Source organism: Carettochelys insculpta, chromosome 29, assembly GCF_033958435.1.
Source record: "Carettochelys insculpta isolate YL-2023 chromosome 29, ASM3395843v1, whole genome shotgun sequence".
NCBI classification, from domain to species: Eukaryota; Metazoa; Chordata; order Testudines; family Carettochelyidae; genus Carettochelys; species Carettochelys insculpta.
Window position 1 is genome coordinate 5,526,650 of NC_134165.1, and position 23,958 is coordinate 5,550,607.

Sequence of the window (23,958 nt, forward strand, 5' to 3'; positions counted from 1 at the left end):
CCCCCTTCAGGCCCCTTGCCTTCTGTTCCCTGCTGTTTCTAAGTTACAGAACAGCTTTCTTCGTTGCCGCCACCTCAGCCAGGAGGGTATCAGAGTTGAGGGCTCTGACCATGGACCCAATCTATACAGTATTCCACAAGGACTAGGTTAGGTTGAGACCCCATCTGGGTTCTCCTCTTTCCATGTCAACCAAAAGATTTCCTTACCGTTTTTTTCCCCTGAAGCCTCATGCCTCCCCGAGGGAACTGAGTTTACATACCTTGGGTGTTCGAAGGGCTCTGGCCTCCTATATGGACAGGACCAAGCCATTCAGAAAGTTGCAAGAGCTTTTTGCTGGGGTGGCAGACATAATGAAATGTCTTCTGGTCTCCTCCCAGCAGATTTCCTCCTGGACAGTGACTTATATTAAGGAATGTTACAGGTTGGCGGGAATCTCCCCCCCCTCAACTCCTACCAGGGCCCATTCTACCAGAGTGCAAGCATCCTCTGCAGCATTCTTGGCCCATGTCTCTAGCCGCGATATCTGCAGAGTAGCCACCTGGTCCTCAATACATGCATTCCCCACTCATTATGTGCTCACACAGCAGCCTCAAGAGGACGCTACAGTGAGGCGGGTTGTACTACAGTCATTTCCGGACTCCAATCCCATCTCCTCGGCACTGGCTTGTATTTCCCCCGACTTGGAATGCACATGAGCAATCACTCAAAGAGGAAAAGACAGTTACCTGTTTCATAATTGGTGTTCTCCGAGATGTGTTGCTCAAGTCCATTCCAAAACCCTCCCGCCTTTCCCTCGGTCGGAGTAGCTGGGAAGAAAGAACTGAGCAGGGAGCAGGGCGGGTGGCATGTATATTGGTCGCCATATCGGTGCCACTCCAAGGGCTGCCGCTCCAAGCTGATGGCTACCAGCTAGGTCAAAAAGCTTTCCGGCGACTTGGCATGCACCAGTGCACACCCAGTTGGGAATGGACATGAGCAATCACCAAAAATCACCAGGTCCAGAACTTTTTTTTGGACAGCAATGAATAATATTATTGGAAGAGATTTAACTTAATCATTGATCGTAACTTCGCAATTTACCTAAACTTTATTTTCCATGATCATTTTATCTTCTTATTCTTTTCCCCAGACCTCCTGCAATATGCCAGTGGTCCGTGGACCCCAGCTTGGGAACCACTGGTCTAGATGGTGCTTGGTTCTGCCATACGTGCAGGAGACTGTGGATTTGAGCTCTTGAGGTTCCTTCCAGTTCTAGTATTCTGTGCTGAACACAAGCTCTTGGGCTTAGCGGGAAGTGGGATGGAATGCGGTGGCATCTCAGCCAAGCCAATATTATGATCCATTCTGCTTTAACTCCTGTGAATTCCTCCTGCTTTGTTCTGCTAGACTATTTCCCATTCCAGAGGCTTCTGCAGCTGTCCTGTTGCAGGAAACAGACTGGGACCCGAGTCGGTGAGTCTGTTGGCAGGATTGCGAACGGAGATTGACTGAGCCCTCACTCCCTTTGCTGGATCGCTCTTTCCTCCTCCTCCTCCTCCGTGGGTGAGATCCGGGGCTGTCTGACAGCAATGCTCCCAATTTGAGATTTGCCAGCAGTAGCAGAAGTAGCTGCAGATCCAGCAGGGCTGGCTTCACTTGGAGACAGTTAGATGGCGCACGACGGACGGGTGTTCCCCTCCAATTCAAGCTCCAGGGACAGCTGGTTTCCTTCTCCCTCCTCTAGTGTTAACCGCCATGGCACTGGTGCTGCACAGAGACACCCCCTTCTAACTCCTGTCCGTGCGCGCGGCGAGCCAGGTCTGCTGCAGGACAGCCAGTGGTGGGAGTCCGGTCCTGCCATTGCCCTGGATAACAGCGGAGCATGCAGGGCTTACTGAGAGCATCACTGGAGCCTGTGAGGTGCTGGCAGGGGGCAGTGGAACTGTGGCTGCTGGGCAGTTACTGAGGTTAGCGACTGGGTTCCTGGTGCTGCAGAGAAGCTTTTAATAAGGAAAATTTTGAGTTTGATTTCTTATTCTTGCTGGGTTTGAAAATCCTCCTCTTTAATCAAACGGCTGTGGGGCCCTACGCTCAGCAGCCCCAGGGCGCAGCTCAGTGAGGGCAGCAAGAGGCAGGCAGTGCTAAAGCACAGGGCTGGGGGCCAGGCCGGGCCGGGGGATAGGCTTGCAGACAGGACCCTGGCAGGGCAGTCTGGTCTAGGAGTGAGCTGGCTGAGCCAGGGCTTCCGCCGCCTGTTCCCAGCCGTGTGTGGAGCACAGGAGTCCTGGCAGTGGAGTAAATGGGCTTCCAAATGTACCGCTCTTGAGGACCTAACTGGGAAAGTGGATGAAAGTTCACAAGTGTCACAACAACCTCTAACAACAAAGGCTGGTGGGCAAAGACGCAGAAGGGAGACAGGCTGACCCCATTACTCCAAACAAAGCGCCCTCCTGATACCACTCAAGGCCTGTGTTACAATCGTGGTCAATAAACAGCGGGTGAGCGGGACCAGACATCAGTGAATTAGAAAGTGCTGGGTCAGAGATGAGGCCTCGTCAAGGAGCGAGATCCTCGAGGGCTGGGCTAGGCCAGGCCATGCCCATACAGTGAATTTTGAGGGGAGGCTACAGTCGTAGAGGAGGGAGCTGGTGTGCGGGTGCTGAAGAGGAGGAGGGAACTTGCTCATTATGGCTGTTCTCCGAGGTGCACCATGACATCCCTGGGCCTTCATTGTCCTGCTCCCCAGACCAGGGCGGCTGAGAGAGGGGGACTGAGTCAGGACTCCTGGGTTCTAGTCCCAGCCCTCCCAGTGACTCCCTATGTGACCTCTGCCAAGGTCTTTAAGCCTTCTCCTGGGGGCAGCCCACACCTGCTTGTAGGGCTGGTGCCAGTGACAAGCCCTGGCAGATGCCCTGACCGGGTGGAGCTGACGTCACAGGCACAGACTGCTGGGAAAGTTGTGGGTATCTCCATCTGTTCCTTCGTCGTCCTAGCAGCGATCACTGAAAGCCGCTACGTGTTAGCTGTTTCACCCTGCCAGCCCAGCCCTTGTCCCCTGCCACGTAGGTGGCAGCAGGTCACGGCAACCTAGGCTTTGGCTGGGGGGGATTAGGGCGTGGCCCAGAACCCAGTGCTTCTCTGGCCCTGACTTAATCACCAATGCACCTGTCCCCGGGGTGACCAAAGTACCCTCCTGGCCCCCACCTGGGGCAAGAATGACCTGGGAGATCAGGGCCTCCCACCTCCTGGCACTCGACAGCTAGGGCGACATGAGTGCAACCGTGCTCAGCCTGCCCAGACGTTCACCCTCTGGTTCCAGAGGGGCAGATGACCAGAGTGAAGCTGGGGAGGCCAAGCGTGGGAGGTTGCAGCCAGCTCTGGGATAAGGCACATCAAGACTGGCTGGGGGAGGGAGGGAGTTCCCTCTGTTGATAAAGAGCAGCTCTCTGTGCCCAGCCAGGTGCTGCCGTCATTCCTGCTGGGTTGGAGTGGGGAGAAAGGGGCTGGCAGATTAGCCTCCTGGCTCCTATTCCCATTTTTGCGGGAGAGGCTTGGGATCCAGAACGCTTCGGTTCTACTCCCTTAAAAACAACCTGAGGCCATCTGATCCCTCCCTCCCCGGCTTGCTGGTAACCTGACCCTGGGGGGGAGTTATTTTTAAACTTCCCATTGACCCAGATTACTTGTATTCTTCCAATTATTTTTAACTTCCCTCCAGGGAGCGATGAATCCAGCAGGAGCAAAGGGACCCAATGGCCATGGGGACCCACCGCTTCCTGCACTGGCATAAGAGAGCCAAGATCCCTTTGCATCCTGCCTCCACAACAACCTGGAGCCCAGGGGTGCTGGCCCCCCACGGCGGCCCCCACCCCCGGAAACCTCTTTGCTGCTCTGAGATCAACCACAGCTGTGAGGTAAAGGTGCCCCCTGCATCCTGCTTGTGGGGTGGGGTGGGGCTGGCCATGGCCCCGTGCCACAGGAATGTGGCCTGTGCTGAATGGGAGCGGGGAGTGGATTGGGATGTACGCCCCACACCCATCCTGCCTGCGAGTCTGATCCCCTCTCATTTGCATCCCTCTCTGCATCCATCCTGGATCCATGGGGCACCGGCTCGCACAGTGTTCCCCCAGGGCCGTGAGAGCCAGCCTCTCGAGGGCGGGGGTTGGTGGGTACAGCTGTGTCCGGTGCCTGTCAGGGTGGGGCTGGGGTGGCTGGACTGTGGGACCGAGGTGTGGGGGGTACAGTGCTCCATGGACCTAGACTGAAGGAGGACTGGGAGGTAGGACTGTCTCTGAGAGGGGAGTGACGCCTAGTGGCTAAAGGTGCGTGCAGGACTGGGAATCATGATTCCTGTGTTCTTCACCATCTATGGAAAGGAAGGCAGGATCTAGAGGGGGGCTGGAGCTCAGTGGGTCCATGGCTAGCTGCTCTCTGCCTCAGTTTCCCTCCCTGGGGGAGTTTGGCGGCAAAATGAATCTCTGTAAACTGCTCTGGTGGGGGCAGGATGCAGGATGGTGGATCTGGGTCAGGGTTGTGGGAGAAATCCCCTCACCCCACCCCCCTATTCCCAAGCTGACTGGGGGGGTAGGGGGGGCTGTGGCAGGAGTCTGGGAGCAGGAGAGTGGGGCGCCCTCCCTGGGAGTCCTGTACTCTCATCATTGTCTCCTTAGAACAGTGCCCTGACCCCTGTGTCACTTGGGGGGATCAAGCCTGGGGAGGGTCTCATACTTCCGCAACCCCCTTGCTCTGGAGTCTTGGCCCAGGTGGGGAGGATCCCAGGCCTCAGCCAGGGACTAACACAGACCCCCCCCCACCCGGGGGGGTGGAGGGAGGTACATACTGCACCCCAGGCCCAGTGAGCTGGACCCCCCCTGCACTGTTGCCCCCCCCCACCTCCCGCTGTGGGTCCCAGCACCCCCCCCTTCCTCCCCCAACGCATCCCTGGAACTCACCATGTTACCCTTCTCCCTCCCCAGGAGCAGCTGTCTGCCCCCCCGTGGGATCAGGGAGCCCCACACACGAGGACAGCCAAGGATGGCAGCAGCTTGGAGCCAGATCCTCCTCCCCTGCCTGCTGCTGCTGCTGCTGCTGCTGCGGGGGCCGTTGGCAGGTGGGTGCCAGGGGCACCGGGAGGCCAGCCTGGCCCCATGGGGAAATCAGTGGCGGGAGAAGGCGAGTCTTCAGGTGGCTTTTGTGGGTCCCTGTGTCCCGTGAAGCACGAGACCGGCGGGTTTGGAACGGCTGGGCCTGGTGACATGCAGCTCTCCCAAGTGCACCCCCTTATCCATGGGGGAGGCGGTAATTTAACTGGGGCTCAACCTGCCTGTCACCCACCCCTCCCAGAGCCAGGAGGGAACCCAGGTGTCCTGGTGGCTGTTGTCCACGATCTTCTGCTCCCCACATCCTATTTATTTGGGGGGTGGGGGTGGGGGGGGAGTCAGGCGGTTCCCCTTCTGGGCACAGCCCAGCTGCCGCTGTGGGCTCTGCTCCCCCAGGCCTGGCTCTTCTGACCAGGACCCCATCTCTCTTCCCTTCAGCTGCCTGGCACTGGGCCCCGTGCCAGCCTGGCCCGCCCCCTGCTCGCCACCCAGTGCTGGGCTTCTGGGAGCGGCTCCACACCGGGATGGGCTGTGCCAGCCAGGGGCGCGCAGCCTCCGGCCAGGAGGTGCATGTGCTCCTCTTGCGAGGGCCAGCCCAGAGGATGGGGGCCAGGCAGGTAGGTGGGAGGGGGTGTCCCTGCCCCCCCAGCCCTCTTGTTCTCTGCCCTGTGCCCCCCAACCTGCCCCTTCCCTCTGGGCCACCCCCTCACTCCCTGACCTTCATCTTGTACCACACCTTGCCCCTCCGCAGCCTGGTCCCCTGCCCTGCCTCCTGCAAGACCCCTCCCTCAGCACTACCCCATTCTTGCTTTTACCCCCCTCCTCCATCCCAGCCCCAGGCCTAGGCCCACTGTGCCCCTTTACCCCACCCCCACTGCGCCCCATATCCCTCACAGCTCTCTCATCCCTGGTGCCCTCAGCCCCTTGGCCAGGTCACATTCCTCCCCTCCCCCCCCACATCACCCTTCCTTGCACCCCACCCCCAAGAGCCTGCACCCCTAAAGCACAGCCCTGTTCTCCCACTCAGGTGAATCTGCAGCTGGGCCCAGCCCCCCCTGGCAGAGCCCCCATCCTTGTGCTCAGCTCCCCAGCACCTGTGGTCTGGAGCCTCCAAACGACCAAGGAGCAATGGACTTTCCAGGCGAGGCTTGGGGGGTGGGTTGTGGGGCTGGGGTGAAGTCGGCTGAAGGGGGGAGGGGTCCTGGGAGGGCGGGGAAGGCAGGGCAGCTGAGGGGAGGAGGGGCGAGTATGGGAGGAGCAGAGCTGACATGGGGGCAGGGTGGGGAAGTGTGGGGCCAGCAATGGGGATGAGAGGAGGCGAGGGCCATGGTGGTGGGAGCAGGTTGCAGGTGTCAGGGTGGGACGGAGGGCTGGAGGTCAGTCACTGGGCTGGAGCAGGAGCAGGGCCCCTGGGTGGGGCAGTGGGCCAAGGGGGTGGGATGCAGAGGGGCTAGGTGGGGGATGGGCTTGGGGACATTTGGAGGGAGAGGAGCAGGGGCCTGGGGCACTGCAGAGCGGTCCAAGAACAGGAAGAGCTAAGAGGGAGGGGGGGGGCTCCCTGGGAGCCCCAGAACAGGGCTGGAGTCTAAACAGCTGGAGAGAAATCTCACTACTGACAAGTGGAAGAGCCCTCCCACCTGTGTGCAGCTGGGAGATGGGATGAGGGGGGTCCTGGATCCCTATGCCAGTAGGGGGAGGAGTTCTGGGGGGCTGGGGATTGGATCCCTATGTCGGGGAGCAGGGCGCAGACCCAGGGCGGTGGGGGGCGGGGCTCGGGGCCAGGGGCAGAGTGGGGGTGTGGGTTCTGGCCTGGGGCAGTGAGGTGGGCGCACGGGGGGGAGGCTCAGGTACTGGTGCTTGGAGGACAGTTTCCCCTGGGGGCTAGGAGGGGTGAGGAGCCCAGGAGTGCTGGGAGGGGGGATGAAGAGCTGCCAGGGGAGTGGGGGGAGGTTCCTCAGGTGCCCCCTCACTCCTGTGTGCCCACAGGTCTCCCCAGGCTCCAAAGTCTCGGCCCCAGGGAGTGTCATTGTCGCTGAGACCCAGATGCCCCACACCCCCCGAGGGCTCCTGCGCTGGGCACATGAGGAGCACGGCGGGGTCAGCTCCCTGGTGGCGTATCGGGGGGTCAACATGGTCTATGTGCGCCACGGAGATGGTACGGGGGGCTGGATCCCTGGGTCAGTGGGGGAGTGGCTTGGGGTGGGGGCTGGATCCCTGGGTCAGTGGGAGAGGGGCTCTGGGGGGGGGGCTGGATCCCTGGGTCAGTTGGGGAGGGGCTATGGGGGGGCTGGATCCCTGGGTCAGTGGGGGAGGGGCTCGGGGGGGGCTGGAGTCTGGACCCTTTGTGGCATTGAGGGAGGGGACCCTGGGGTTCTGGGTATTGGCCCCCACGTCAGTGGGGAAGGGGACCCTGGGGTTGGACCCAAGCCCTGTGCATGTGAAGGAGGGACTCCCATGGAGAGCGTGAGTGATATCACCCAGGACCCTTGGGGTTAACTCCCCACACTCCCCAGCCTCTCTGCGTTCTCACTTCCAGATGGGGCCTCCCCAGGCACCTGCAAACTTCGTCGGAACTTCCTCTCTCCGACCCATTTCGCCTCTGACCTCCGCCCGCGGCCCCTGCAGGGCTGCCTGACCTCTGAGCCCCCTGGGGACCCTGAAGTCCATGTCATCTTCTCCAAAGGAGCCGGCCCCCAGTATGAACCGTACTTCAGAGTGTCTGCCAGGCAGGGCTATGGGGTGGGAAGTGGAGGGCATGGGGAGGGAGCTGCAACACCCCCAGGTTTTCCACCCGGTGGCTGGGGGGCCCTGGGCTGGCAGCAGGACCCAGAGCAGTGACGCAGACTCCAGGGGTTGGTGATGGTGGAACCCCAGTGAGCCTCAAAGCCAGTGGGGCCAGCGGGACCCCGGAGGCTGGGACATGGACTGGCAGAGCAAGCAGTGGGGACAGCCCCTGGGCATGGAAAAGCAGGGCAGAAAACCTGGGGGTGCTGTAGCCCACACTGGGCAGAGCTGGGGTAGCAGGAGCCTTTGGGCTGGGAGAGTTGTGGGGAGCCCAGGGCTGGGATAGAGGCAGGGTGTGGGAACTAGGGACACCAGAGGAGCTGGGGAGCATGTGGTGGGAGCGCGTGGCTAGGACAGAAGAGGATGTATGTTGGAATAGAGGGGTCCATGCAGAGCTGGGGGGAGCAGGGTTTCAATCCCTTTTGCTGCAGCCACATGGCGGGAATGCCCACCTCTGACCCCAGCTCCTCCAGCTGACGGGGGACAAGGTGCTGTCCTGTGCCTCCAGGCCCCCAGCGCATCTCACCATGGAGCTCCAAGTGCCAGGAGGCTGCTGCTCCCGCCAACGGGAGTTGGTTGTGGTGCTGAAGAGTGAGGGTGCCACCAGCTGGCTGGTTCGAGCCCACCACATGGCTGGGTCCCTGCGCGTGCTGGTAAGGGGAGGGGCTCCCTGGGGATGGGCTACAGGTGGCAGGAATAACCCCTCTATTCACAACTCCTCCATGCCCAGGGGCTGCTCCCCTGGGACCCACCTCCCCACATTCAACCCCTATTCTTGGTGACTCCCCTCCAGTCATTCACTCCCATGGCATCTGCTGAACCCTCATGACCTTTAACTCCGATATGGTTGCTCCCCCAGGCCCCTCTCGCCTGGTGCCCCTTTGCCAAGGGGAACACAAGAGTCCTGGCACCCAGCCCCTGGCTCCCGCTCAGCAGCTGGCATGGCACTTCCCAGCCGCTCCTTGTCCTGGCTCCTTGCTCACCTGGAGCTGCTCATTTGCATAGCATTACCCATGATGGCCCACTCAGCCTAGTCTACCAGAGCTGGAGCAGGGTGTGGGTTGCCGTAGGCCCTGGCACTGTGGTTTGTTCTTTGTGTATTTGCAGGCGTCCCACAAGGTCTCAGTCAGCAACACAGATGTGGGGCTGGGCCTGTCTGTGAGTAGCAACGTGTCCCTGGGCCTGGCCTATGCCAGTGACCCCTTGGCCTGGGCAATGGAGCAGGGGCTGCCTGGGGTCACGTCCTACACGGAGGCCAAGCGGGTGAACTGGTTCCTGATCGCTGTGGGGCTGGATGGTAGGTGACGACTTAGGGGGCAACAAATGAGCACAGGGGCCAGTGTTACGGGATAGCCTTGAGGTAGCCCCTCAGCACCATGTGAGGACCACTCGTGGGCCAACCTGACTCAGACGCTGCCCTGCCCCCAGTGTTGGGGGCAACTGGGGGCCATAGCGGTGGGGGAGGCTCATGCCCCACACAGAGCCCTCAGGGCTGGCACGTCTGTCCCGCCCATGGCACGCTCTTGTCCAAGCCCCGGTGCCATGGTGATGGGTGCAGGCTATGGGGACTAGGACACACAGCTTGGCAGTTCTCAGTCCAGCCAGCAGGGGGCAGGCTCGAGCGCTCGCTCTCTTACCCTCTCCCCCGTTCAGCCAGCTACCCACCCGGTTTCCTTCCACCCCTCTGCCCCCTCCTGTCTTTTCTTGCTAGGAGAGCCCAAGGCCCCTCACCCCTCCCTCCGACCCCCTGGAGACACAGAGCTCTCCGCGCTGGGCTGGGAAGGAGGGCAGGTGGGGCCAGGAGGTGCGAGCACTGTGGGGCTGGCTGGAGCTCTGTCTGTGGCTTGTTTGAGTGAGAGGGTGGAAGCTCGTGTCAGCAAGGACGTGCTCCAGGTGAGGAATTCCGTTGTGTGAGCAGAGCCTTCTGCGTGGCACTGGGGGCGTGTGCTGCCAGAGTGAGATGGGGGCTTGGCAGGGGGCGCCCCCCTCACAGTCACAGCTGGACTGGTCAGTCTCCCTCACCCCATTGTTCTGGGCCAGGCTGCTGGACTTTCCCCAGCCCGAGTGACCCTGCGGGACCCCACCTGTGAAGCCCAGTCCAACGGCACCCACTTCCTGCTGGAGTCGCCCTTGGCCAGCTGCGGATCCCGGCACGTCCCAGCCCTGGGCCCCATCTCAGGCGTTGAATGGTACCAGCATACGGTGAGCTGGGCATGTGGGGGAGATGGGATGTGCAAGAGCCTAGGAGGGTCTGCAAAGGGGCTAGTGTGTGGGGAGCCGAGAGGACTGAGACAGGGCCAGGTGGGGCTGGAGAAGAGGGTGACGCAGGATGGCTGGAACTGGGAAGGCATGAGGACGGGGAAGGCTGAGGTCAGTGGAAGGACTGGGGGAACCGGAACGCTGTGGGGTTCGGAGATGGGGGCAGGCTTTGGGGTTGGTGTCTTGGCCGATGTGCTGCCATTTCTCATTGTATTAGTTGCTCCTCAACCCACCGCCTATTCCCTCTGCCCCCCAGGTAGTGCTCTGGGGCCTCAGGCCAGTGGCAGCACCCAGGGGTCCCTCATTCCCAGTGGGACAGGCCAAAGACAGCTTGGACTCCATTGAGGTGAGCAAAGAGGGGAATGGGGCAGTTCTGGAGCTGCTGTGGGCCATGTCTCTCAGTGGGGAGGACCTTAGGGCTGGGGATAACTGGGGAATCTCCGGGCCCAAGGCTATGGGGGTGTCTGGTCCCCATGTGCCCCACGCATCCCACAGCCTCTTTTCTCTCCCACAGTTCTCCTGCCCCTCCCCAGCCCCTCCCCATCCATCCCGCTCGGCCAAGCCCATCCCGGATCTGCCCTTCCGCCTGGGCCGTGTCCTGCTCAGCCTGGAGGCCTACAGCTCAGAAGCCTTCACCAAGGCCCAGGGACCCTGCACAGTGCCAGCCAATAGCCGCGTCTTTGTGGAGGTAGATGTAGGGGGGAGGTGCTATCCAGCCCCATGGCACTGGGATCCCCCCCAGTTATGAGGGCTTCCCCACCCTGGAGAGGGCAGGTGTCTGAGGGACAGTGCTAGCCAGAGCCCCCCACCAGGCTGGAGCTGTGGGGTCCTCTTCCCAAGGGCCCTTGCCCACTCAGAGGGGGGTCACACCGGTCTCTGGTGGCACAATATTATTACTGTGGCAGGAGGTCAGATTGGTGGTGGTAGAACAGGGGCTGGGTGTCAGGACTCCTGGGTTCTGTTCCTGGTGGGTGAGGATGAAGGAGTAGAGTGGGAGGGGAGCAGGACGTCTGGGTTCCATGCTTGGGGCCCAGGTCCTGTTTGTCGGGTGAGACCCAGCTGGGGCTCCTGATCCCTCCCCCAACCCTCTGTGCAGGCTGCTCTGGCTGCCTTTGATCCCCAGCTCAGCTTCAGCATCTGCCTCTGCTTCCTCTCGCCAAGCTCCTCCTCCTCATTGGACTCGCCCTACATCCTGGTGCAGGGGGGCTGCCCAGCCCGCCCTGATGTCTCCCTGCACCCGCCTCACAAGGGGACTGCAGGCTGGCCATTGCCCCCCGGCTCCCAGGAGCTGCAACGCCTCAGCTTCCTGCTTCGGCCCCTCTACAACGACTCCATCCAATTCCTGCACTGCCGCCTGGCCCTGTGCACCCAGGTGCCCCAGGGCCAGGATGGGCCCTATGGGGGGGCCCTCCCCAAGGTCTGTACCACAGCACCGCAGCCTTCACTGGGGTACTGGGTAGGGATTCTGCCCCCTGCTGGTTGGAAACCAGCCTGCAGCAGCATGTGTGGGGCTCTAGCCTGTAGGCCATAGGCCAGGTAAAAGTCCAGCTATTGCTGGGATGGAGCAGGGGGGAAGGAGGTGTCCTTAGCTCAGGTGGCAGAGCTTGCGCTTTGAAGTGTGCTGGCCCCAGTTCCAGCCTGGCCTCCAGGGGCTGTGTCCCAGGCTGGAGTTCTACCCTGGGCAGCTGGGAGTGCCTGGCTGGGCTGCCAGCTGGCAGACGGAGCTGTCCCCTAGGCTGCTACACTGGCCCCTCCTTGGAGAGAGGAGTGCAAGGGGTCAGCTCTACCTGTGGGGGGGTCAGTGCTGATGGGGCTGCTTTGGAAGGAGAACCAGGCCAGTGTTTACAGGGCCAGGCCTCCTGGGGGGTGGGGGACTAGCACCAGCCCTGGGAGGGGAGTCAGGGCTCAGTCACAACTGGGGTGTCCGACTTGCTCTGACAGTGCTACATAAAGCTATACCAGGTTAAAAACCATGGCTGGGTTCAGGATGGGGCATTGCCTAGGGCTGGGAACAGTGTGTATGGGGTGGGGGCAGGGGCTGGGCTAGGGAAGGTGTGGAGTGGGGGTTGGGGGGGTGAGCAGCTAGTACTGGACTCAGCTACTTGTCTGAGCCTTGTGCGTTTCAGTGCGGGCCTCGAGCGCGGGCTTGCACCGGCAGCAGCAGCAGCGTGGGGGAGCCGGGCAGTGGGCCATTCCAGTACACGTTCACCAAACCCATCATCGTCACGGTGGCCAATCCGGCCAGAGCCACCCCGCCCAGCCCGGGAACAGGTGAGCCCTGGGCTGGGTGGGGGTGGGGGCGGGGGCTGGTTATAGGAACTGGCAGAGAACCACGTCAAGTCCCCGCTGTGATCTCGCTGCAGAGCACCGGGCGGGGAACGGGGCTCAGCACTGCTTGCGGGGGCGCATCCCCGATGCACAGCGCGCCCTAGTGCTGCACCGGGGTGCTGCAGCGGGCGCTGCCTGCGGGGGCGCATCCCCCGATGCACAGCGCTCCCTAGTGCTGCACCGCGGTGCTGCAGCGGGCGCTGCCTGTGGGGGCGAGCACCCCGATGCACAGCGCCCCCTTGTGCTGCAGAGGGGTACTGCCGTCAGCACAGCGTGCAGGAGTGAGCGCCTGGTGTACAGCGCCCCCTAGTGCTAGATTGGCTTACTGCAGTCACCGCTGCCTGCAGGGGTGAGCACACTATGGGGCTTGGGGAGATGGCTCCAGCGTTGTCTTTGTCTTCTCTCACCAGATCCCTTCCCGGTGCCCTTCCCTCTGGTTGGCAGGATGGGGAAGCCGCTGAAGGAGGCAGCCCGGCCAGAGCAGAGGGAGACACCCCTTGGTAAGAGATGCCCCGGCCCACTTGCCCTGCAGGCTGCAGAGAGCACATTACTTCCTTGTTTTCACTGGGAGCCTGATGGGCATCACGCCCTGCGGTCTGTTCCCTGCTCCAAGAGGGGGCTGGAGGCTGACAGAGCTGGGGTTGGAGGCTGGGCGCTCATACCCCAGGTTCTGTTCCCACTGGCACAGCGCCCACCACTGTGCGGGCTCAGCATCTGCTCCTTGGCCGTGGCTGTGGGGACCTCACTCTCCCCTTTGCCCACAGCCCGCCCACCCCAGGGCCTGGAGCTGCCCACCATAGTGGGCATCGTCTTCTCAGCCTTTGTCATCGGTGTCTCGCTCACTGGGGGTCTCTGGCTCATTCACTCCACGACAGGTAGGTGAGGGGGGTCAGGCAGTGCCTCCCTGAGCCCTGTGTGACCCTGATTGCCTCCAAGTTCATGTACTGGGCCTGTGGCTCCTTCCTGGGCAATTTTGGAGAAGGGGGTGGGCTTGTCATGTGTCACATGTGTGGGGGGGAGCAGGACACTCCACAGGACTTCCCTTCGGTACCCTGAAACCTGAAGTTTCCCCAGAGCTCCAGGGGAAAACCCTACAACTGGGAGGGGAGGGGGCACTCACAACCAGGATGCTGCAGCTGGTACTGACACTAGGGCAGGGGGCCAAGAGATGCAGTAGGGTGGGCTTTGGAGGCTAGGGCACACACTGGGGTGAGGCAGCGGACAGGGGGAAGCACTTGGCCAGAGCAGGGGCCAAGGGACACAAGGCATCAGGATGGGGCTGAGGATGCACCAGGATAGGGCTGGGGCTAGGGGATGCATGGGGGCAGGGCTGAGGGGCACACTAGGGAGCTGGGGCACAGGGGCACACTAAGGTTGGGCTGGCACCAGGAGATGCACAGGGGCAGGGCAGGGACCAGGGGAAGCACTTGGACAGAGCTGAAGCCAGGGCCACACTGGGGCGGGGCAGTCACTGGAAACTGAAGGGTGCAGGCTAATGCTCAACCCACCCGGCCGGCTGCCTGGGAAAGGGCGCCCCCAGTGGATGACGGCAGTAATGCAGGTGTGGTGCTGGGGCCCTAGATAGGGACGTTTCTGGTGTCGATGGGATTCCCGGCAGCCAGGAAGGAGTTCTAGGCCCTCTGGCTGGAGGTGAGGGTTCAAGGTGAGCTGCAGGGGATGGGCGGAATTAAACTGTGGTACTGGGTGAAGCTGGGGAGCAGCTGGTGCATGGAGAGGGCAGCTGCCCTCACTGATGTCTGTCTCCCTCTGGCAGCTCACAGGGCCTCCCCTGACCCCATTTGTGGGGACCTGCTGGCACCAGCCCTGCCCTCCCCACCTGCAGGTGCTCAACTCTGCAGCTCCTGGGATCAGCAGCCAACTGGACTCTGCTCGGCGCAGTCAGAGAAGGGCCTCCCCTCATCTCCATGATTGGCAGGCAGTGAGGGCCAGGCTCTAGGGCTGGCTGCGAGGCAGTGGAGCTAGGATGCCAGCTGGTTATTGCCCGCTGCAGCAAGTGTTCAACTGTTCCGGTTATAAAAGTGAAGGCAGGGGCTGTGCTGGCGCTGCCCGTGTGTTATTGCTGTTAGTGCCTGCTGCCTGGGGCGGGGATGCAGGCTGGCGTTTGCTCACACCCTTTAATTCTTGGCCAGGGTCTGAGGGAGGGTTACAGCAACAGGCCAAGGAACCATCTCTGTCCGCTGGGGCACAGGACCCCTCTCAGCTCTGATCTGCATCTGGGTCTGGGGCAGAGCCCCACAGCTCCGCCCTGTGGGGACACGCCGACAGTCACTCCCAGAGAAGTTCCAGGGCAACTGAGCCAATGCTTGCCCTTCCCCTCAGCCATGCCCTGCTTGTTGCACTGTGTCTGCCTTCAGCCAAGTGGTCCCAGGGCCTGGCTGGCAGGAGGAGCCTGGACAGGGCCAGTTTCTGAGTCCTGCTGGCTCTGTCATATGGCTACGGCTCCCAGCAGCATTTGTCAGAGGGTGGGGGTGGCACAATGTCTCCTCCCAGTTCCCCTGGCAGGCCCTGTGTCCTGCACCTCGCCCCAGCCCCTAGGAGAGCACGCCCAGCGCCTGGCTGCCCCCTGGGCGGTGGAAGAGCCTGTGGGTCTCCTGGTGGCGCCGCAGGTCCACCTTGCGCTGGAAGCCCTTGGGGCACAGGGTGCAGGTGAAGGGCTTGTGCCCCGAGTGCTTGCGGCTGTGGGTGATGAGGTTGGAGCTCTGGCTGAAGGCTTTACCGCACACCTGGCATTTGTGGGGCTTCTCACCTGCGGGGGTGAGAGAGAGAGGTGAGGAGCAGGGGTTGCAGGCAGGGCCCGGCTCCCTCAGCCCCCGGAGGACCAACCGCCCAGGGCACAGCAGCGCCTCAGCCAGGGGCCTGCCGCACTAGATGGCCCTGCCGCCAACTTCTCCCCCAGTGAGCGAGCCGGCCACTAGCCCCTTGCCCCGCCCGCCCTGGGCCCAGCCCGGCCGGCACGTGTGGCCAGGGCTTCCTGCCATTCCCCCAGGCGCGCACCAGGGGGCGCTGTTTCTCCACGGAGGTGCGGGGGGAGGGGCCAGCTTGGCCAGAGCCCCCCATCCCGCCCCATGGGCCCGCCCCCAGCTCGCCCCGTGCCCCCCCCATACCGCCCCACGGCCCCGCCCCCAGCTCGCCCCGTGTCCCCCCAATCCCGCCCCACGGCCCCGCCCCCAGCTCGCCCCGTGCCCCCCCCAGCCCCGACCCTCACCGGTGTGGATGAAGGTGTGTTTCTTCATGTCGGACTTCTGGTGGAAGCGCTTCCCGCAGAAGGGGCAGGGGAAGGGCCGCGTGTCCGAGTGGATGAGCAGGTGCGTGGCCAGCGTGGACGAGCGCTTGAACTGCTTCCCGCAGATCCGGCAGGGGAAGCTCCTGGCCTGCGGGGCGGACCCGTCAGCTGGGCCCTGCGCAGCGCCCGCCTCCCCCTCCCCCCGGCCCTCCCTCATTCACCCCAATGCCCCCAAGCCCCCCCCCCCTCCGGCCTCACCCACCTCTGGCTTCCCTCGGTCCGGGCAGGGCGGGGCAGACGGGTGCTGCAGGCTGCCTTGGTGTCCGCACGCCCCCCAGGGGGCCAGCTGGCCGTAGGGCGATGGGCCCTTCAGGTGGCTGCCTGGGCTCGGCGCTGCAGGACGGCCCTGGTGGGGCGGGGGTCAGTAGCAGGAGTCAACCCACATGTACAGGCTGGAATTGGAGTGGGGGGGGGCACACAGGGCCGAGCGGGGACCAACGTTCCGGCTCTGTTTTTCCCCAGCCAAGGGCGGAATAAGTTTTGCTGTGTGCACCGGAGCATGGGGGACGTGCACCACCCTAGGAATACCAGCTGCGGGCGCGCGGATGAGCAGCTGGGCAGCATCTGAATCGCTGCTGGGTGGCTGCCCCCGCGCTCAGCGTCCAAGCAACACTGGCTGAGGCCGCCCCAACTCATCACAGCAATGGCACAGCCCGGCCCCGCCCCGCCTCCTCCAGTGCCTGGACAGCATTTGCGCGGCCATCCCGCGTCACTGGGCTTGGTTGTACAACCGCCCTGACACGGGAACCCCGCCCCCACACAGGAACTGCCTGGGCTCAGTCATCTACCAGCCCCGCCAACCAAGCTCGTGCGTTTCCACCTCACAAGCACTGGAGTCCCCGGAGCCCCCGCTGGGGAGCGAGTCACCATCACACTGAGCCCCGCGCAGGCGGGAACCCTCCCTTGTTACACCCTAAGCAGACTCGGTGGGAGGAAGGAAAAACTCATCCAAGCGGCTCAGAGAACCCTGGTGCCCATCTGATGTTTTGCCCACTAGGCCGTGCTGCCACCCGTGCCTGGCCCCGAGAGGTCTCCCGGCCGCGGGCCTGGCCTGCAGCCCCCTAGCACCTGGGGCTGTTACAATGCGCGGGATCCGCAGGGGGCCGCCGGGATGACGGGGTTGCACAGAGAAGGGGGCTGAGACCTGCCCCAAACTCATGACACACCCGGGGGGCCAGCAACTGGGCTCAGCTCACAGCCCCGACGCTGAGCGTGAGCGGAGCTCGGCGCGCCCTGGCCGTGGGCTCAGAGCCGGCGCTGCGGCGGGACACGCTCGGGCTGCGCTTGCTTTGACCGAGACACAGCAGGGGCCTCACTAGAGCAGGGGCGCTGCGCACCGGGCGGGAACAGCTGGGCAGCACCAGAGCCTGGCATAGGCCTGCCGAGCGGGCACGGGGCCTGTCCCTCCCAGGGCTGCAGGCCCCGTGGGGCGGAGAGTGGGGCCTGGGGCCTTTCCCCCCGGGGCGCTGGCTAGCTCCGGCCCCGGCCCCCTGCTGGCAGGGACAGGGGGTGGGTTCTTCAGCCCGTTCCCAGAGCAGGCACCTCCAAGCAGCCCCGGGGGAGGCTGAGCGCCGGAGGGGGTCGTGCGGGGAGGCCGGAGCCCCCAGAGCCAGCGGGAGGGGCGTTACCTGGTCACAGTGGCTGCACCGGCGCGGCGGCTGGGAGAGGAGCAGGAGCGATCCCAGGTGGCCGGGGGTCCCCTCCGCTTCCCCAGCCAGCTGCCTGCCGGAGCCCGGCGGCAGGACACCCTGCACCAGCTGCTGCAGCGCGGAGCTGCGGGGGCTGCTCCAGAGGGGCTTGAACGGCACGTCTGGGGGGCTGCTCACACCTACCGGGAACAAGGCACGGCTTGGGACACGGGCCGTCGCCCCGGGGCGCCGGCTCCCCGGCCGGGGGGCGCGGAACGGGACATACCAGTTGCCATTGGGTAAGCTGGGTTGGCGGGTTTCCAGGGGGCAGCCCCCCCCGTCCCCGGGGCAAGGCCAGACCAGACCGCGGGGGCCTGAACCCCGAGAGCTGGGGGAGGGGCTCCCCGGGAGGACGGGGCTGGGGGGCACTTACTGGGCAGCGGCGGCCAGGCCCAGCTCTGGCTGAAGTTCGCCTGGGAGGGGGGTCTGGGTTGCAGCTGGCCGGCTGCCCCCTCCCCGTCCGGTGCCGCCCAGCACGCCCAGGGCCGGGGACTGGCTCTGGTCCAGTCCTCTGCCCCCTGGCCCAGCCCCCGGTCGGCTCTGTGGGCGCCCCCGCCTGGTGCTGGAAGGAGGATTTGCGAGTCAGGCATCCGGGTCACCACGTTCGCTCACGGCACAGAACTGAGCAGCCCTCGGCTGCCCCCACCCCGCACTCGCGCCCCACGCTCACTTGCGCTGGGCAGGGTGTGGGGGGGTCTGAAGTCTGGGGCAGGATCTGGGATGAAGGGGGTGGGGCTGTGGAGTGGAGCCAGGGATGAGAGGGTGGGAGGGGTCTGGGGCAGAAGCTGAGATGAGTGGGGGTGGGGGCAGTCGAGGGGAGTCAGGGATGAGAGGGCTGGGGCAGGAGCTGGGATGAAGGGGACGTGGGGGCTGGAGGTGGAGCCAGGGATGAGGGGGTTGAGTGTGGGAGGGGCCTGGGGCAAGAGCTGGGATGGGGGGGTAGAGCTGGAGTCAGGGTGCAAGGGCTCATGGCTAGGGGTAGGGGTAGGAGTGTGCGGGGTCCCAGGGGCACTTACAGTGATTCCCGGGAAGTGGCTGCCAGGTCCCTGCTGCCCCGAGGTGCCCCAGGGCCAGAGACACTCCCTGCTCAGCCCTCTTGCCTGCCGACTCCACCCCCTCCACTTCCCGCTGATTGAGTTCTCAGCCAATGGGAGCTGAGGAGGCAGCCCTTGGCAGGTGCAGCACACGGAGCCTCCCGGATCAGCTGCACTTAGCGGCTGCAGGGACCTGGCAGCTTCTCCCAGAAGCTGGGCAGAGCTGGGGGCGGGGGCTGGGCACCTGCCTTAGTCCTGGGCCCTGCTGTGCCACAACCATCCTTTGACCCCTCGGTTGGCAGTGCCAGCCGGAGCCACCAGGGCCCCTTTTCCACTGGGCAAACATCAGGCACCCAGCAGCTCTCCCCACTTCCCCCACTGGGCAGGGGGACCTCAGGTGACATCCTGGGGGTTAGGAGGGGATGTTCTCCCCACATTCTCCCTGAGGCCACACCTTTCCCCTGCCCTGCCCCCTGCTCTGCAGTAGAGAGCGCCCCTCCCCCCTCGCCTGCCCCTCACTCCCCTTTGAGGGCCGCCTCCCCCTCCCCCCCCGACTCCCACTCACCACCAAGCCCCAGGGGCCCCGGCTCCTCTGGCCACTGTCCCGGGTGGTTTGCACCTCTCTTGCTTCTCACCAGGAAGGAGCGCGGCATCCTGGCAGCTGCAGGCCGGGGAGATCTTCATCATCGTCATCATCATCAACCGTGGGCTCAGCGCCCGCTGGTGTCCAATGCCTCCCTCACTGTTTCCTTCCATCTTTCCCTGTCCAGTGCGCTGCGGCCTAGTTTCTGTAGACTAGCTCTGCACCAATCTACCGTATCATCTCCCCATTTCCCGTGGGGTCTGCCTCTCCTACTCCGGCCCTCCAGTATGTCCAGTACCAGGGGCTTGACTTTTCGCTGGTGGTTCGTTCTGCAGATAGGCCCAAATACTTGTAACTTCCGCTGTACAACTTTCTGCAGCGGGTTCTCTTTCGGCTGCAGCTGCCTGTGTAATTCCTCCTTGGTGACCTTCTGCAGCCATCCTATTCTCAGGCTCTTTCTATAACAACTCCTCTTGAATGCCAATATCCTTTTGGTCCAGTCCTTCGTGGTCGCCCACATCTCCCATCCACACAACATGCTGCTGAATACACATGTTTCCAAGATGCCCAGCTTCCTTCCTAAGCTAATCGCTTTGCTTTTCCAGATCTCACCCATCGCCTTCCAACTGGCTCTTGCTTTTGCTTGTCTAGTCACTCTTTCCTTCTTACAGCTCGTGTCATGTTGCTCCCCAGATAGGTGAACTTCTCTATGGTTGCTAGTTCCACCCCTGTCTATACTGATCTTCCTTCGTATTTCTTTATTGTCACCATGTGGCGGCTGGGCCTGGTCCCAGGGGGCCTGCTGGGGGCCGCTGAGCCAGTTCAGAATGGCCTAGAGAAGGCTCCCAGCTTTTCGCCCCAGCAGTGACTCCAAATGACCCCTCTGGCCTCTTGCTCCTCAGCCATTCCCCACCGCAGGCGGGACGAGAGTCAGGTCGCCTGGTTCTGTGTCTGTTTCTGCCTCGATGTGTGACCCTGAGCAAGTCCCGTTCTTGCCCCCATGACTCAGTTTCCCCTTTTGCTATGTACCCTCTGTGAAATGCTTCAGTTCACAGTTCCAGCTGCCCTTTCCTGCCCTGGCCCTGACAGTGCTGAGGACAGGGAGCAGGTCACAGGTGTATGTCAGCCCCAGGCACAAGGGCTCACAAGGAACCCTGGGGCTGACACACCTTGTCCCCAGCAGCATCCAGGTGTTTTTTCATGTGACTTGGAACAATTCCCCCTCCCCCCCTCCCCCGGAGAGGCAGGGCAGGGCAGGGCAGGGCAGGGCAGCCCCACCTAACTGATGGTGAAGAGATGTGTTTTGAGGTCCTGCACCTAATAGGTACTGGAAGCCAGGAGTCCTGGCCCCCAGCCCTGGCTCTAACCACTAGCCCTCACTCCCCGCTCAGGGGTGGGAAAAGAGCCGGAGTGCTGGTTCCCCGCCCCGCTCCCTGCTGTAACCACGAGCCCTTGTTCTCCACACAGAACTGGGGATAAAACTCCGGCATCCTGACACCCGGCCCCACTCCCTCCCTTGACTGGAAATAAGAGGCTGACAGCAACCGCAGAGCTGCTGGAGAAACAGGCCAACACCTCGGTTGGTGCAAACCAACCAGTAGCCAAATGCAAACGTTGGATTTTTCACGCTGGGGCTCTGGGCCCAGTGACACCAGTTTACACGAGCGGAGGGCTGGGCCAAGGTACTGCAGGAAGCTGCTCCTGCACAGCCAGCCCAGAGCCCAGTGAGCAACTCGGGCCCCCAGGGAGCTGGGGACAGTCCCTCGGGCTGTCCCTGGGGCTGCGGGGCAGGACGCAGCAGTCAGCACCCTGCGGAGCGCCAGGGGCAGAGTGCGGGAGGGGAGACAGCTGTCTGCTCTGGCTGGCAGGGGAGAAGGAACTGGCCCGGGTTTACAGCTATGGGAAGGGCGCGGGTTGAAGCTCTGCAGAGCTGGGCGCCCGGAGTCCATCCCCTGCTCCGGGAGGGGAGTGGGGTCTAGTAGTTACAGGGGACTGGGAGTCAGGCCGCCCGCGTTCTGTTCTTAGCTGGGAGGGGAGTGGGGTGGTTACTGGTGGGGGGTGGAGCTGGGGCCAGGACTCCTGGGTCTTGTTCCCGGTACCCATCCCCCCGAGGTGCCCTGCCTCGCCGCTGTTCCCTGCCCTGTGGCAGCGCCCCCCCGCCGTGCCCGCGCTGGGCGGACTCAGGCCCCTGGCAGGAAGGCGGCCGTGGCCAGGCGCTCGCACCCCGCAGGGTTCACTCACCTGCAGCCTCTGTGCCGGGCGGGCGCTTCTGCTCGGGGCTGCCTCAGCCCCTCTGCCATCTCAGCCCCGGCGCCAGGCCCGGGCAGCGCGCCCCGGGTGACGTGTAGCCAATCAGGGTGCTGGCCCGGAGCGAACGCGCCCCCCTGCAAACCACAGCGGGCTCCCTGCTGGATCCCGCTGCGCTGCAGACGCCGCCGGCTGGGGCTGTGACCCAGCCCTGCAATTCGCTAGGGCCGTGGCCGCAGCGCCTTAGCCCAGCTGGGCTCCTTCTTCACCCCGTCCGGGCAGTGGGCTCCCCCTCATCCCAGCCGGCAAGCAGCGCACACGCGGCGGCTGCAGCTGCCAGCCCGGGCAGGAAGCCGTGCTCGGGACGCGCCGGCCCTTCCTTGCAGGGCCAGCAGGAGGCATTGCTTGGGGGGAGGGGGGGGGGCCTGCAGCCTCCTCCGGCGGGAGCGTGGCGCACGTCCAACTCCATCACTGCGCTGGACAGGCCCCCCCCCGCAGGCCCCCGCGGGTGCTGCCCTGCCCCCCAGCGAGACTGGATCCCCCTCGCACTGGGTGCTGCACAGACACCTTGTGAGACAGGCAGTTCCCGGGGGGGGGGGGGCACGCTGAGGGGCACCCGCCACAGCCGGCTCCGAAGGACGCCCCCGGATCACTCCGGCCAGGCACTGGGCAGGTTCAATCTCCCGCTGCCGGAGAAGAGGGAGGATTTGACCAAGGGTCCCTCACCTCCCAGCTCAGCGCTCAAGCCCCCGGGCTAAAGGTGGCAGCACCACGCCGTACCACTCATGCGCACAGCACCTTTCGGATCGGCACCGGCGCCAGCCCCCAGCGCAGGGATCCCGGGCCTGGCTCACCAGCAGAGCCTAAGGCAGCCTGGATTTGACAGGCCCAGGCCCAGGCATCCTATGGGTGGGAGGGAGAGGGTCATGGTGGGGTCAGTGCTCCCCGCCTCCCTCCCCACAGAGGTAGGGGGGAGCCTGGCCGCCTGCTCCCCCCCCCCGCCGCACTGCCCTCCTGGCCCGCTGTGTGGAGCAGGCTGCTGAGCTCCCGCCCACCACGTGGTGCGGGGCAGGGATCCTGCTGCCGTGGCACCAGGCTCCCTAAGCCCCCCCGGCAGCGTTGCCCAGGGGATGGGGCAGAGGGGGCAAGGCTGGGGGTTGCCCTTGGCCCCGCACTTGCGCCGAGGATTGCCCCAGACTCCCACCGCCCCCTGGCGTCAGCCCTGTGCATTGCAGATGTCCTCGGGGAGGAGGCTTCCGACGCTCCCCTCTCGTCAGCATTGCCCATTGGCTACTTCAGCCAGCTCCTCCCTTATGGGCTGGGCTCTGTGGATCCTATTTGCTGGCTCCGCAATGGGAGGGGATGGATGGCCCACATGGACGGGGTGCGGGGAGGACAGGAGCAGCGGGGCATGGCCCAGCCCCGCCTCGGATGGGAACGGGCCGTACGGCTGGTGGGAGGGGAGCGTGCGCCTGAGTTGTTGCCTGTTCTAAGTCTCCAGAGCTGGAAATACAGAGCGGGCAGAAAGGCAGCAGCGACCCTCACCCCCACCCACCACAACTGGCGCGGCCGAAGTACTGTTGGAATGCAGCCACCTCTGGGGTGGAGTTACCAGCCTGAATCGCAGCATGGGAGGTTCCAGCTGGGACACATACTGCTGTTACAAAGGCATCTTTAAGACCCGTGCACAGGCAGCCAGGGCTTGGAACTCTGGATCGAATGCCCCACCAGCAGCCACCTGCTCTGACCCACCCCCTGCCTGGATGATAGCTGACCCGCATGGGGCATCGCTGGCTCCAGCTCTCAGCCTCTTCAGCAGCTCCTGCACTGCATGCCCCTGAGCGCCCTCTCCAACCTGTCGCCATATGCCGGTTTCACTCCCTTGCTGTCTGGTTCTGTTCTGACTCACGGGAGTCCTGATTCCTCTGCCCACTTCCTGCCTCAGCCAGGAGGCTGTTTGCACGGCTCTCGCTCTGGGCTGGGCAGGCGGGTTTGGTGCACGGGCAGTGGGGACGGTGCTTTCTGTGTTGCTCAACCCTTCCCCTGAGCAGCAAATCACAAGCGTCTGGTGCACGTGTAACCCACATGCCTAGGTGTGGTTCACTGTCCCATGTAGTGCATCGGAGGGGGAGCCGTGCTAGTCTGGATCTGTAACAGCAACGAAGGGTCCTGTGGCACCTTATAGACTGACAGAAAAGTTTTGAGCATGAGCTTTCGTGAGCACAGACCCACTTAATCAGATGCAGCCAGATGCTACAGGACCCTTCATTGCTGTCCCATGTAATGGCACCTATACCATTTGCACAGAGGAAGAGTGAGTCTCCTCTGCAAGGTTAGCTGATAGGTAGCTGGCTTTTAGCTCAATTGTAGAGGCTTGTGCAGTAAGCGCCAGAGGTGCAGGTTTGAGTGCACCTATGGGCAGTTACACATGCAGCAGCCAGGTCCATCACCCATTGTCGTGTGCCCCACGCAGCTGCCGGCATGGGTCCGCCCCGCCCATCTAACCCGCCAGCAGGGCCAGCTACAGCTGATGCCTCCTAGTAGATACAATGGGGTAACCTGCTCTGAAGGGTACTTGCTACCTAACCATTAGCTAATGACTGGCTCGTGCCCTCACAGTCTGGGGCAACCAACTCGTCAGCAGCCACCCAAT

At 63.5% G+C, this 23,958-nt stretch overlaps 3 protein-coding genes across 3 annotated transcripts in view; 2 read left to right on the top strand and 1 right to left on the bottom strand.

Moving 5' to 3' along the window:
- The window catches only part of MAP2K7 (mitogen-activated protein kinase kinase 7), a 70,722-nt gene extending 66,903 nt beyond the window's left edge, over positions 1-3,819 (top strand). The window contains exons 13-14 of the transcript XR_012642743.1: positions 1,724-1,946; positions 3,698-3,819. The gene's annotated coding sequence lies outside the window, so the exon portion shown is untranslated. The remainder of the gene's footprint in view (positions 1-1,723; positions 1,947-3,697) is intronic.
- Positions 3,762-14,494, top strand: TGFBR3L (transforming growth factor beta receptor 3 like). Its single transcript, XM_074979423.1, has 17 exons — positions 3,762-3,893; positions 4,956-5,089; positions 5,517-5,695; positions 6,106-6,219; positions 7,065-7,233; positions 7,615-7,774; positions 8,371-8,515; positions 8,970-9,159; positions 9,574-9,755; positions 9,903-10,064; positions 10,378-10,467; positions 10,636-10,809; positions 11,218-11,538; positions 12,248-12,392; positions 12,860-12,949; positions 13,214-13,324; positions 14,224-14,494. The coding sequence occupies exons 2-17, from the start codon at positions 5,014-5,016 to the stop codon at positions 14,376-14,378; spliced, it is 2,463 nt and encodes an 820-aa protein (XP_074835524.1). The 5' UTR covers positions 3,762-3,893; positions 4,956-5,013; the 3' UTR covers positions 14,379-14,494.
- Positions 14,495-14,581: 87 nt separating this feature from the next.
- LOC142003437 (uncharacterized) lies at positions 14,582-19,162 on the bottom strand. Its single transcript, XM_074980395.1, has 6 exons — positions 19,111-19,162; positions 17,815-18,003; positions 17,382-17,581; positions 15,956-16,099; positions 15,676-15,841; positions 14,582-15,216 (listed from the first exon to the last, which is right to left on the bottom strand). Exons 1-6 carry the CDS (start codon positions 19,160-19,162, stop codon positions 15,002-15,004), a joined length of 966 nt encoding a protein of 321 aa, XP_074836496.1. The 3' UTR covers positions 14,582-15,001.
- Positions 19,163-23,958: the final 4,796 nt, after the last annotated feature.

Excerpts from the sequence above, each read along its gene's own strand:
- TGFBR3L (XM_074979423.1), top strand. The coding sequence starts at position 5,014 with ATGGCAGCAGCTTGGAGCCAGATCCTCCTCCCCTGCCTGCTGCTGCTG. Across the intron at positions 7,234-7,614 it reads CTATGTGCGCCACGGAGATG|ATGGGGCCTCCCCAGGCACC; the intron begins GTACGGGGGGCT and ends TCTCACTTCCAG. Across the intron at positions 8,516-8,969 it reads CTGGGTCCCTGCGCGTGCTG|GCGTCCCACAAGGTCTCAGT; the intron begins GTAAGGGGAGGG and ends GTGTATTTGCAG.
- LOC142003437 (XM_074980395.1), bottom strand. The coding sequence starts at position 19,162 with ATGATGAAGATCTCCCCGGCCTGCAGCTGCCAGGATGCCGCGCTCCTT. Across the intron at positions 17,582-17,814 it reads GGCCTGGCCGCCGCTGCCCA|GTGTGAGCAGCCCCCCAGAC; the intron begins GTAAGTGCCCCC and ends TGTTCCCGGTAG. Across the intron at positions 15,842-15,955 it reads CGGACCGAGGGAAGCCAGAG|GCCAGGAGCTTCCCCTGCCG; the intron begins GTGGGTGAGGCC and ends TCCGCCCCGCAG.